This window comes from Euwallacea fornicatus, chromosome 19 (assembly GCF_040115645.1).
Source record: "Euwallacea fornicatus isolate EFF26 chromosome 19, ASM4011564v1, whole genome shotgun sequence".
Lineage (NCBI taxonomy): Eukaryota > Metazoa > Arthropoda > Insecta > Coleoptera > Curculionidae > Euwallacea > Euwallacea fornicatus.
The window spans coordinates 265,383-279,390 of record NC_089559.1 but is presented as its reverse complement, the minus strand read 5'-3'; the positions used below and the strand labels follow the sequence as shown (position 1 = coordinate 279,390).

Genomic DNA, 14,008 nt, shown 5'->3' with positions numbered 1-14,008 from the left:
ATCATCTAAAAATTCCGGAGAAAAACATGTGAACTTACAGCAACCCACTTACGAAGTTCTAACGTGTACCAATAAATACGATATTTCTCGTGTATGGTGAGTATTTAGCCGCATCGAAGCTTAACTTCGTTTTGCTCTGAAGCCTTGAAAAGCATTATATCACATCGTTGTATCCATTAGTTTTAATAGTTAATTCGTATATCGTTATCCTAGGTCATACTTTTGCGCTGCTACGGTTTATGGTACGGAGGCACTGGCGTGCAAATTTTGGTTTTGCTTGTCTTGTCCATCGCACGATGCGAAGGGTTTTAACGCGCAAAATTGCAGCATAAATAACCAACTTTCCCGTGCTACGCCTCTGCTTGGAAGTGAATTAACACTTTCAAGTCTCTGAAAATAAATCGCAGACGACTGCGACCTTGGAGACTAAAGTGACCTCTAATTTTTTTTTCCAACACCTACATTGAAATATATAAAAAAAAAAAATTATGTGGCCAAAAACGTCTTCGAGAGTCGTAAAACTAAAGGGTGGCAGTGGCAACGGAAGGGACGAAAAATGGTCCATTATCCGAAACGGGAGTCTGAGCGGCGCCCGAGGGCGGACAAAAGACGATCGGAGGCGCCGCGACGCCGTGGCGAGGCGTCCGTACAGGTGAGAACCAGGTCCGGAATCTTTGCGAGATTTATGGCACCCCCCTGTCAGGAAGATACGTGCACTCACCTCCACTTTTTAATCGTGTTGTTCGGTTTGCGATCGGAATTTATGGGCGCATTTGATTGGAGCCAAATTGGAGCTAATAGAGGGGGCTGCGCCTACGGCGCCCCAGTGGTTTCGTCTACGATTTAGTGTGCATGTATTAGGCAACTCTGTGATGCACGTAACGATATGTGGTTCCGTTCGGGTGAGAATCCTCGGGTGCCATCGCAACTGGCGGATATCAAAAAAGTCTTCCTCAAACCTCAACGGTATCTGTGCTAATGTGGGAAAGCCACGAGGAAGGTTCTTATCCTGTGAGAAAGCGGTTCCTCGTTCTTATCTCTTAGCCGCAGCTTTGTTGTTTGGATAGGGCCAACACAACGAAATCCTGGTAACTCCTGCCTAGGAGATATGTTCTTATTCCTCGTGGCGAATGTGGCTTTTCGGCACTCATCCACGGCACTACACGTTCGCAAATGCTCTACATACAAAGCTTAATCTCTGGCATCTGGTAGTCTGCGATCACATGTGGCAAAATCGCCATCTACGTCTCTTCCCTAAAATCGAAAAAACGAGCATCCTTAGTCCCAAAAAAACAGTGTATTAACCACATTAAGTCTCTCTGATCCGGTCGACCTTGATCGTCTGTAAAGTGCTAAAGAAGCTTTTCATGGCGTCGTTTATTATTAAGAGTCGTCAGCGTGATTAACCATTATGGGCCCCGGATTGGTCGATTTCATGCCCGAAAATAAACTGCGTTTACAGCCGAGAACGCGTGGAAATCGATGGAAAATCGATTCGATACTAAATCGAACCGTGAATTTACGGAGTTATTGGTATGTTTCCGCTGTCGAAAACTGCACTAAAATCCTGCATCGCGGAACATACTGGGCGTTCTATTGTTCCTCGTGACCAGCAAGTTCGTAAAATTCAATGGTTTAAAGCGTGTCCCATAGGAAAAAATTAAGCTTCTAGAACTTAATGCAGATTATCGTGTCGAAAATCCCCTTTCGAAAAAAATTTTTATAAAATATGGGATTTTCTGTGTGAAAAAGAGCAGTTGTAGCGTGCAAAACATAGCAAAAATGGGTTTTTGATAACTGCCTAAAAAAACTTAAAATCATTTGAAAAGCGACGAGGGTGGTGGTTTCGAACGAATTACACATTTCTTGTTACTGGTACAGTCCCAATATTCGAAAATACATAGAGTGTCCCATGGGAAATCGTCGAGTTTCCAGGATAAATTCTCTTTAAAAGGCATTTAGAGCGTGCGCTTTTTAATTCTCATATTACTCAGAAACTAAGAGAGACGCCTGCAGGGATGGGTATAGATACTCCAATCCCATCAAGTAGAAAATTCAAAAATTGTCTAACGTACCCTGTGTCCCATACGAAAAGGTCCAACGCATTCCAAACGCACGATAACAAAATGTGATTTTGACGAATCCGAAAAAAGAGAAATTTCATGGAGATTTAAGTGTTTTTTTTTTTTTTTTTTTTTTTAAATAAATTCAGCAATGCAAAAAGGAGGACGCGCCACTGAATCCATTTGAGAAAATAGTATTTTAGTTAGTAGGTCTTCCAAGTATTGATTGTCAAATAGGAGGCAGTGGCGTACTAGCGCGGTGAAAGCTATCAGAAATGCTAAGATATGATAATAGATATTTGAATGGATTTGTTGCACTTGGAAGTGTAGGAGAAAAGTAAGTAAGAGCGAGACCCCGAAGAAGAACTAGAGAAGCGTTCGCTTTGCCCCCTAGTATTTCGCCGCAGATTTCCTAATCGGTGTAAAAAGGAGTTCGAGTTACTAAAAGGTGTTGAAGTCAGTGACGTAGACTGTCTACGTGCGCACTGAAGTATTCGTCCAAACGCGCGTAACTGTCATCACTAATATTTCGATATAATTGGCGGCGTCAGGATTTCTTTTGGCACGCCTCTGTCGATTCTCCATTCAGTGCGTCACAATCACAAATTGTAAAGGGAATTTAGAGGTACTAACACCGATTAAAATCAGTGGAGTGAGTTGGTTCCAAGCGCGTTCAAGTATTTAGTGAAAATACTTTTCTCATTGTCGCTTCGTGGCGGCTAAAATTAATCGAAAATTTTAAGAATTTTCATGTCGTACGCACGTCGAACGTACACACATATGTAATGTTCAATATTATACCGAGTGTCCAGGACTTACAGAGAAAAAAAAAACGGTAATTCGACCACTTTTAAAACGCATTGAGAACGTATTCCTTTCAATCCTCGCATTATTCGAAAACTAAGAAAGATGGGCGATGAGATTTTTAGTCGATGTTAACGAGGGGTATTCGAAAAATTGCATATTCTACAAGGGGTCACGAAAAGGGAAAGATTCAACTTCCCACCGGTAATGTACGTTTCTCAATTTTCTCACCGAGTTAAACGTAATTAATCGCCTCTCAAACCACTTTAGTGAAGTCTAAAAAGGGCGGAAAGGCTGGGGGGGGGGGGCGAAAATTACCAGGCAGTGAAATAAAATGTGCCCTAACAAGGGCTTTTGAAAATAATCTGCACGTTGTAGGACGATAATTAGTCTTGGTAAGACGAAATTGGGGGGTGAGGTTTTTGTGTGTCACGAATGTAATTAATTTCGCGTTGAAAATTGCGATCTGGAAATATCCGCAAAGGGCTAATTTATATCTTGAAGTTTTCGAAGCGAAAGTATACGAAGGCACAAAGGGAATTATGGGCGGGGAATCCAAAGAAATTGGGTGTATAAACTGATATTCGAAAGAGCCCACTTCCTGTATTCATTAAGGGAAATTCCTAGTACTCGCCAGATAACGGGTACCTTCGGATATCGATGGTGAAAGTGGAATTCGGAAGTCGTCAGGGCTTATCTGAGGACGCGCGGGTTTGGAGCCAAACGCAATATGAACAAGCAAATTGGTCTATTTCGTTTCTATCCTCATGAAACATTCATTATAGAGAGAGGAGATGGTAAAAAGATAAAGTTGTTTAAGGCTGAATTGAATAGCAAGGAATGTCTACAAAGGGAACTCGTTGAAAATCGCTGAAACGCCGTTTTATCGATTATTTTTGCAGCAAATAACAATTATTACAGACCTCAAATAAATATTCCACTATCATTTAGAATTTTTAAACCTGCGTCGGTTCCATTTCTACAAGTTTTTATCAATATTAAACTGTGACTTTGTTCACAAACACTGTTGTGATCGTACGAAATTTTCGGGTTGTCCTTTAAATTGAAAATTAAATAAGACACTCGCTGTCCGGTCAACTGCCGTCCACTGTAAATATTTGAACAATATGTACCTAAATCCGAGCTTATGTTTAGCCTTTTTTTTTTCAAAAAATCGCCAGTTAAACTACGTTCCACGAATTTACAATCCCCAAATATTTGCCTTTCCAGTGGGCGGGGATCCGATGATTGATTAGGACTTTTCTTCGGTAAATTTGTTTCCATACAGCTTCGTTCCAGAAAATAATATGGTAAGTATTCGGAATTAGTGTGGAGAGACGATCTGGATATCGTGGGAAAGGTCTTGGCAATAGTGGCCGGGAAATCCTGGATCAACCCGATTTTGCTACGCAATCGGTTTTTCAAAACTGTCTTCGAACTGCGTCACTGATTTTTTTCAGCGCGGACGTTTCGGGTCGGCGTCACAACTGAATTCAATATCTGCCGAGATAACTCAGTGGCGTAATAAAGAGATAAAGCCTAGAGAAAAGAGGGGCTCAACGATATTGAATTCGATCACTCCTAGACGAGCTAGACGCGACTCATTTCTAGGTTGGGCGCCACGTACCAAATCTCGGTAAAAATCCGCGATAGTTCGTTGCGAAAATCCAGTGGCGTACGCGAGAGGTTTAAATTGAATGTGGCACTCGTCTCGGCGGTCGAGAATGCGATAATCGGTACGTTACGCCACGCGCGCCACCCTGTACCGATTTGCAGCCAGTAAACCGAACATTACAGTACCCGATACTGTAATGTCGTTGCTAAGCAAGCTTGCCGGATTCTAATTAGAGGCCCGTTGTTTGAAAATTTGCAGTCGTTTCCAGAACCGTGACCATGGTGGGCACTAGTTTTAACGTAAAAAAATGTCGAAACGTTGGAATATTCATATTTTTACACGTAGCCAAATATTTTTACAATAAATAGCAAACGCATTTGAAACTCGCAGGTTTCAACCCATGAGATATATCTAATTGCGTTCGAGTGAATCGGAGTAACAAATCTATTCAAATATTGCGTTCGCCATGTTGTCAAGCAGCATTGTTCATTTTAACGTATAACTCATATTCGAAATTAAGGAGATTTAAATTGGAGAACTTCGGGATATAATAATCTGACCTCGGCAGCCTTAATTTTGATTCTCCTCTTTACTATTAACTTCTCCATTATTAACGTCCAGTGGCCCATCACAGAGATTTAAATTGAATAAATAATTTCGATATCTGACCTAACGATCTAGATTAAAAAAGTTCGTACTCGCACATCGGGATGTAAAATGTAACGCCACTGAGCATTTTCGAAATCGACGCGACGTGAAAGTCAGAGCTGTAGCAAAGGGGGAGTTCAGTGATTAAATGGCACCTCATCATCTAAGTCAGCTAAACCGACTGTATTTGGGACGATAGAATGAGTATCTTGAATAAAGGCCAACGTGGCCTGGCATTTTTGTCAAAACCAAGTCGAGCTGATTAGATACGGTAACGACGGGAGCGACTGGGATGACGATACGAGCTAACTGTCAAATTGCCGCTTCGGCAATGTTGCCAGACGTTGCTTAATTAATCAAATTTATGATCGCCGACTTACGAAGAATGTAGGGAAAAAACCATCGACCCCGCCCATTTTGCGGGCACCTAATTACCTCGCATGAATTAAACATGAGGCCATGGTCGGGCCTCTCCTCTTTCCATTATCCGTTCCATTGGAATTGAAAAGAAAGCCCGGGGATAACGGTCCGGACGGCAGCATCAGGGCCGAAGAGAGGTGATTAATTTTCGACGACTGTGAAGCGAATACGGGACGGATTAAGAGATCGGGGCGTCCCGACGGACGGACGTGGCGTCGGGCGTCGCGGCGCCACTTTAGCACCTCGCGGAGCGGTAACGTCACCTGTCACGATTCGGACAAAATAAAAGTTTGTTACTCTCGCTGCAACTTTCCATGATTTGTCGCTCGGTAATTTATTCCGATAGATAATAAAACTTATTTGCGAAGAATTGCAACTCTTGCAAGGGATGAGTTATTATTTGTTCGTTTGGTCCGATGAGGGAATCGCAGAAGCGGTATTCGGTATCAATTCTCCAGGACCAGCAACAACGGAGCTTTCCGTTTTGCATCATACATCTATACCATCCTCAGACCTGATATTAGTCTGGGAACAGTAGTAAAACGTTTTTATGGAAATTTTACGACTTCCCCCTCCCCCCCACGAGAATACTTACTTCGTATAAATTCAATTAAGCCTTTCACGAAAGTGATAAATAAATTATGCAGAGGCCAATGTATGCAGATTGGCCATTGTGATTAGGTCCACTTACGGCCAATCACACTGTGATCCACTTCGTGGTCAAAATCTTTTCGTGACATGAAACTTCAGCTCGGGTCACTTGGACAAGGTTTTCTCGTTAATGACGTCATTAACAGGATTTAGAAATCGGTTTGTAACATGTAATTTCGTCAACATCAACTCGGCAGTGAACTCGAGAAGAATTTGACGGGAGACTTCTTATCAGTAGTAGATTTGACCCTTTAATCGAATGAGGTCGAGGCGGAGATTGTTGTTGGACGATGGTTAGTGTTTTTGATGTTGGTGGAGCTGATAAAGCTGAATATTAAATGTATTTTGATTTGGGAGGTTGGAAACATAGAGAAAGCAGGTGGTCCGGTAGAGAAGCAGTTAGATAACGATAGCAGATATGAATTATGTGCGGGAACATCTATAAAAACAGTCCGGCGGTGCTTTCGTGAAAATCTATATTTTTGAAATCGGGACGAATACCTTTATGAAATGTTATCTTGATACACCTGGTGTTCCGTTAAAAAATAGTTTTTTCTCTAATTCTGCTCTTCGACGTTGCGTCTTCAATTAATTTTTCTTAAGTGGCACATCGTAAAAGTTTACGAAAAAGACACAGGGTGTCTCGTGTTAGTGGGACAATCCGCCAACCGGAGATTCCTTATGCGAAAATAATTGGACCTCCTTCATGGCACTTTTTTCTTTGGCGCTCTACGCTCGTTACACAGGGCGTCGAAGATACTAAAAAAAAAACTTTGGTTCCTAACTTGGGCGCTTCTTGGCATACTTGAATGAAATTTTTCAGTGGTGCATAGGTCGATTAGCCGGACGTTTCCTGTGATTTAAATAAAAAAATTCGATAAAACGATGGCGAAAATGGGGGGCCGCCTTCCCGTTTTCGCTCCAACTTCTTTTGCGCATGCCAGTGGTGCATTTGTTTAGCTATCCGAATTGGTTGTTTTTTTAACTGGATATTTTCGTCCTTGGAAAATTTTGATTTACAGCTTACGTCAGAAGATATTTCGCCCTATTGTCCCTCAGTACGTGGCTTCCATTATTTATTTATTTAATTGAGTGCACCAGGAAGACGCAATTTTACAAATTGTCCATAACGCTCCGGGTATAGTACGAGAACGATCGATTTGCAATAAGTTATACCGAATTCTATTGGTAATACCTGATAACCTGGAAAATCAAGAGATTAATAAGAGCAACGTTCCCTAAGTACTAAAACGGCAAGTATGTGCGTTTTAGAACTACATATGTCCTCGATATAAATTGAAAATGAAGGTCAGACATTGGGAAGTGATAAGCTATATATATATATATATTAATATTCTCTAAAGGAAGCTGTAAATAAAACTTTTCCTAGATTAAAGTAATCAAGATAAAGAAACAACTAATTTGAATAACTAAACAAATGCACCGTTGGCATGCGCAAAAAAGCATATTCCCCATTGTTTCTTCGAATTTTTTAAGTCAAATTATAAGAAATGTGTGCGCCTAGTCGAACTACACATCACTGCAAAATTTCATCAAAATACGTTCAGAAACACCAAACTTGTTAACAAATGTAACTTTTTTTCACTAATTTTAATACTTTAAAGTCTAATTGTTCTCGCATAAAGAATCACCGGGATTGGCCTCCTAATACGAGACACCCAGTATGGCTTTTTTATTTACACGTTATTCCCGTCCCCATTAATGGGCCCGCTGTAATTTTCAAATTTTTGAAACCTGGCCTGTGTGCAGGGCGTATCTCAATGTGTGGTAAAAGCTCAAATGGGCGAATCACGAGCTTATTTTAAGATTAAAACTTCACGTAAAGGCATATCTCGAATTGCTTTCATTTCGATTTACAGGGTGTTGAAGTTAAATTTTTTTTTTCGATTTTCATTAATTCCTCTGTTACTTGTAAGGATAATTAACATAAAATTGGTCACAGCAATCACTTTAGCATTACGAACGAACTAGAATAAAGAATTATTTAAAATGCCCTACCCGGCGTTACTTTTTTCCTGGTCGCTCTCAGTATTTTAGATAAGAACTTTTTATGACATTTTTAGACTTCATTCGTTAACTTCATTTAGTCCCTTAATTGTTTTACAAACTCTTTTGCCTCTTAATTTTTTATTAAGAACGATAGTTTAAGAGATTTTTTGCAACAATACCTAACCATGTTCGCCCGGACTAACCTGAGGCTATAATAAAACTGCAAGGTAGTAAAATTATAAAATATTGCAAATGCTTGTCAAACTATTAGAAATACCCTTGGAATTTTTCATCGAGTCCGGCAATCGATGTGCAGAAGGGTCGAACCTTGCATTTTGACAGGAGGAGTGAATTTTAAGCATTTACTTTGATTACAGTCCATCCTTGTCTGTCACGTGCGGTTGGGTAAGGATAGAAACTAAATTACTCCTCCACCTGCTCCGAAGATGTTTCGCTTTAATTAACGATTGTGTTCTTACTCGGGGAGTTTTTATATAATTTTATCCCCCTCAAAGCCGCAGTCCGCGATAACACTACTATAAAGGCTGTAACTTCCCACAAATTCATTCTTTCCCCATTTCTATAACGCTGTCGCTTACTTATGAAACGTTATAAAAATGGAACTTTTTCGTACTCTGATTAGTATCCAAGAAAAGTTTCTGCGATTTAATTCGGCAATTTTTGAGAGTTTTACGAGCTGAATCTGAATACAAACCGCCCCCTAAATCTGGATTTACATAATCACTTTAAGAGGGTAATACCTGCGGACTTCGACGGGCGCCAATGAGTCTGCTCCATGAAAAATTCATTTTTTCCTCTGGTAATAAATTAACGATGTTTAATGACCCCCCTTCAGTCAAGTTCGAAATGTTTCTCCCCCTCTATGTTAATGACTTAATCTCTTTATGTCCCCCCGATGTAGTTTCTTAACTCGATTATTTGACTGAGAACAACTTTTTTTGCAGAACTCAATACGACATAACCTGTCTCTACATAACAGATTTATGAGGGTGCAGAACGAAGGTACGGGGAAGTCTTCCTGGTGGATGATTAACCCCGATGCGAAGCCTGGAAAGTCGCCTAGGAGGAGGGCGGTTTCGATGGAAACTAGCAAATTTGAAAAACGACGAGGTATTTTTTTTTCCGATTTTTTGGCTTTTTTTATGATGAGGGATCGTAGGGAGGGTGAAAAAGAAGGTAGAATTAATGAGGAATGGTACTTTGCCGGACCAGCCGCCTAGCCCTAGTTCTTCAGTTTCCGAGAGTCTCGATCTCTTCCCAGAGTCTCCTACCATCCACAGGTAAACCACCCCTAACACCACCCTCAATTTAAAAACTTAAAGTGGTGCGTTGTTATAATAAAGTAGTACTTTACTAATGCTTCCACCTGTTTTTAACAGACTTAGTGCATGATTTTGTTGATAATGAAGAGATGTAAGCTTGCTGTAAATTGATGTAAAATGATAATTATTATTGTGTGTCTTGTTGACAGCTCCAGTGGCTTCCAGATAAGTCCAGAATCCCGGCCGAGGGCTTATTCCAATCCCTCAGTTTATAGGTAAAAAAAACCAAAGACGTTTTGTGTTGAGATGTTAATTTCGTCATCAATGTTTTGATCATGCAAAATCACTACTTACTGGGAGTCGTTTTAGTCAAATGGGAATTTTTCGAGAAATTTTGTTATCAAAAGTTTACATCGATTTAACGTTAATCAAACATCACATCGAAAATTGGTGAGGGTTTGATCGAAATCTGGGTAGATCTGCAAATAAGGTAGTTTTTGTGTGCTTTTTTTTTTCTTTTTAGTTCGAACCTAAGTTTGTAGACGTAAATTCGACTCATTAGCGTTTATTCGCAAGTTTTTTCAATCACCGTTTAGTCCTAGCGCAATTTTTCTTCGCCATAAAAGACCCACAATTTTAGAGCAATATTGTTATATCGAAATTTGCTATATAACAAATCGTTTTCAGTTTTATGTCTAGCTCGGAAAACATATTTTCTTTCTTCTGAGTGCTTACACTTCAATAAAGCTCGTGAGCCAGGTGGAATTTCAGCTGAAGTTTTCAACTCGCTTTCTGTGTCTTATTTTAGGCTTGAAAATGCAATTTCATTTTCGAAATCAAGGCTGCTAAGGGCAAATTTTGTCGTGATTTTATTCAATTTAAATGCCTCTCTCGTACGTCACTGTATTTTCATAGCGAGCTTTAGGAATCTCGCAAATTGTTAACGAAACTTGGGACGTTCCAAAGGTAAAAAAAGACAAATCGGTGACGTGGCGTGTGTTCGAACGCGGCCACGAATTATTCCATCTACAGTGTTGAGATCGGATTGTGATCTGTTTTTATCCTTTTGATAAGCTTTGTAAGGGGACTTTGGAGAATTCAAACTGAAAGAAAAGCAATAACGTGGCTCGCCTTTAAAGATATTTGCAAATGTGTAAAGTCTAGGCTCTAAAGTTAGGATTTGTGTCGGCTTCAACTGTCAAAATCGCTGTTTGATGCGCCACTGGATTTGCGTGATCGACTTTTGGAATTTCACCTAATTCGCCTTTCATTTTTCAGAATTTTGGAAACAGTGCGGTTCACATTTTAGCCCGATTTCATCCCTTTCAATAACAATCGATTACATAAACCCAGTGGGGTCTCATTAGTGGATCTTTAAAAGTTCAACGGTTGGCCCCTCTCTTTTTTCTCTCTCTTTCTTTCTCTTGCTCTCTCCCCCCCCCTCTCTCTCTCTCTCTCTCTCTCTCTCTCTCTTTCCCCCTTCCCTTTCTTTTTTTAATGAGAATTAGCAGAACGTTCAAACACAATGAAAAACAGCGCTTGAACCAAACCGTGATAGGCCTCTGTACGTTTTAACGTTAAATAGGTAGAGGAATTTGGTTTTCTGGTACGAAATAGCATTAATTACTGGTTCCACGCATGCCTCAGCTTGTCTAAAGTCGGTCATTAATATCTTAGGTTTCCGGCGAAGAAGTGCTAAACCCACCGAGAAAACAGGATTCTCTGCACATTGTCACCATCATTCTGTAACCATTTCTCGTTGCTAACTCCACCAGAAATTCATCATTAACTCGCTTTAAATCCAGGCTCACTGCTCATAACTGCCGTTCTTTCTCAGTCACACTTAAAGTAATCTCAATCGCTATCTCTCTCCCAGCGGAGGAGGTTTTCAGCTGAGTCCCGACTTCAGGCCCAGAACCTCCTCCCAATCCTCAGCCCGGCTTTCACCAATTCCAGCGGTGGGCATCGAGACCGAATGGGTTGGGTTTAACAGTTCGACTTTCAGCAATTCCGACCTGATCAACAATTCCACCCCCAGTGGGGGTGGCAGCAACGCCGGCAGCTATTCTCCCGACCAATTGGCCGGCAACTTAGAGCAAAGAATGAAACTGGAGCCCGGTCAATTCATGGGGTGAGCAAGAGCATTTTTGCTGCGTTGGGGTGTCGCTTCTGAACCGCTTTGTTTTTTTTTTTTTGGGGTTGCCCGTGCGTCTTCGCGTGTAGTAATGGTGTAATATTCGGATTTTAGGTACCTGACTCAGAGGCAGAGCGCCACTAGTCAACCCCCGCCACCGTATAGTACGTCCCTGTTCAACGACGCTACATTCCCTCACAGGGAATACGTTTCCATGACTGGTGCTTCGCCCTACGCCTGTTTGATACACAGGATGGAGCCCTGTACGTGTACCATGCAGCAACAGTGTGTCAAAGTGGAGGTAAAACCCGATATAAATACTTAACGGACAAGCGTATTGATAAATCATTGATTGCTACGTAATGACGTTTGGTCGCCACCCTCACAAGTTGGATTTTTTTCCGACAGAACATGTCACCTACGGGCATGTCCCCCTCGTATCCCCACTCTGAACCATCACCAGATCCGTTAAGCACGCATCAGTTCATGGAAGCCCGGCTGCCGCCCCGGCCGCCTTCCTCGAGTCCCCCTTTGACTCCGCAGAATCAGGTGACTCCCTCTACCATGATGGGTCAATATATTGGCGCCCTCAATGTCAGTGAGGATCTGAATATTCACGTGGACTCATTACCTGGAGGTTTCGATTGTAACGTTGAAGTAAGTCGCGAGAGGGTTGTCTAATAAAGAGGGGTACAAGCGAGGGGATTGCAGGATATAATTCAGCAAGAACTGAACGCAGAAGGATGTTTGGACTTCAATTTCGGGGGACAGCAACAAGCCATGGTCCAGCAGACAGCCGATGGGACGATAGCGGGGGCGCAGGCTCCTCCACCGGCATACTCCCAAGTAGCGGTCACCTCCCCCTCGTGGGTTCATTAGTCTCGAAGGAGAATACAGGTATGTCCACATTAGTGTGTACGTTTCACTGCAATGCTCCGAAATTAAACAGTTCGAAGTGCAAAAAGGCAGCGCAAGCCGCTGTTAATGTTTATTGTTTAAAAGTAATTGTTTTCATAACATTTCTTCACATGTCCCTACCAATTCCGAAATCTAGTTTTTCGCCGATTTTGAGTAAAACGAATTGCACCGCCACTGGAACCCCGTTAAATAACTGAGAAGTGTTCCATAGACTCCTGCAGGTATACACCGCTCTAACTTCAAGGGCTGCAGATTGTGATCTCAGGTTAAAAGAAAAGTAGAATTACTGACCTTAAAGGATTACATTCGATTATATAGTGACTCGAATTGACCTCAGGTTACACGTAGGACTTGGGGAATCCCCAGTCAACTTACGGTCTTCGCTGGGACGTTGCGAGGAGTGACTTATCACAGCTCTGCCACGACTTACGATATTCTCTAAAATATGAATGTTTTAGCAGCACCGACTGCTGGAGAGAATTTAGGGGGCTCCTACTGCAACCACATCGATGTTGAGATGGTGAGGAAAGAGTGCCAGAGAATTATTTTAGAAAGTTCGAGGGAAAATTTGCGATCTTAGATTGACCCTAGGAGACAGTATAAGATTTTTCAAAAAGTTTCATTTGACCATAGGGGATTCTTCGGGACTTTCCGCAAGCCTTTAGCGTGCCGTACTGGACCCCAGGGGGCTGTTGGTAGGATTCATACGGGATTTGGGAAGAGTTGACGCGGATTCTTCAACGAGTCTTGCGGGACAATTTTCGACTCAGGAAACTCCGGCGTAATTTATTTGTGTTTAAATCTCCGAAACCTCTTTCCATAAAGGTTTTAAATTTGAAACGTCGTCGTCTCCCACTTCTGATACTCCTCGACGACTCGCGGATTCAATCGAGACAAGGGCTCTCTCGGAACGATTTACTCTTGAGATTTTTCTCCTCTTTGTAACCGAACTCCACATTACGCAATAGAACTCTGCGAAGTTTTTCCAGTTAACTCGAACGGTGTAAGCTAACAAGAGAGGAAAATATGGCCAATCAATTCCCATCCGACCTTAATATATCTTATTCCGATTGTATGGCGTAACCGCACACTTGCGGTTTTCCCAACTAACTAAGGTGAAGACAATTCGAGTCCGGAGTGGAAAATGCAATCAATTAGGCCACCGGAGAGGCTCGTAGGGCATAAATTTCCTACAGAGATATCGTTAGACCGTTTGTCGAAGAAGAATGTTAACGTAATGCCTCCCTCATGGGTTTTCGATATGACAGATGGCAATCCGGAAGTTCGCACAAGGGTCGTTTGCCAAGTACAACAAGTTGCCGATGCAAGTTCAAATTCCGTTATTTGTGCTAAACAAGGTTGTCCTCGAAATTGGAGGATGCAGGCTGAATGAAATTTCAAGCAGCTGCAACTTGTTGCTTCCCCAAAGGGCAGCGTGTGTGTCATATTTCCAAGAATTGTG

At 41.7% G+C, this 14,008-nt stretch overlaps 1 protein-coding gene across 5 annotated transcripts in view; it reads left to right on the top strand.

The window, feature by feature from the left end:
• foxo (forkhead box, sub-group O) overlaps positions 1–14,008 on the top strand; it is a 77,458-nt gene that overhangs the window by 52,476 nt on the left and 10,974 nt on the right. The window contains exons 3-9 of one of the 5 annotated variants that reach the window (XM_066293675.1): positions 9,177–9,342; positions 9,392–9,512; positions 9,704–9,769; positions 11,500–11,625; positions 11,743–11,929; positions 12,037–12,285; positions 12,340–12,525. In XM_066293675.1, the coding sequence (XP_066149772.1) occupies positions 9,177–9,342; positions 9,392–9,512; positions 9,704–9,769; positions 11,500–11,625; positions 11,743–11,929; positions 12,037–12,285; positions 12,340–12,507 (1,083 nt within the window). In that variant the 3' untranslated portion in view covers positions 12,508–12,525. Of the gene's footprint in view, positions 1–9,176; positions 9,343–9,391; positions 9,513–9,703; positions 9,770–11,370; positions 11,626–11,742; positions 11,930–12,036; positions 12,286–12,339; positions 12,526–14,008 lie in introns of all 5 variants that reach the window. The other 4 variants (XM_066293672.1, XM_066293676.1, XM_066293674.1 and 1 more) reach the window with 4 other exon arrangements.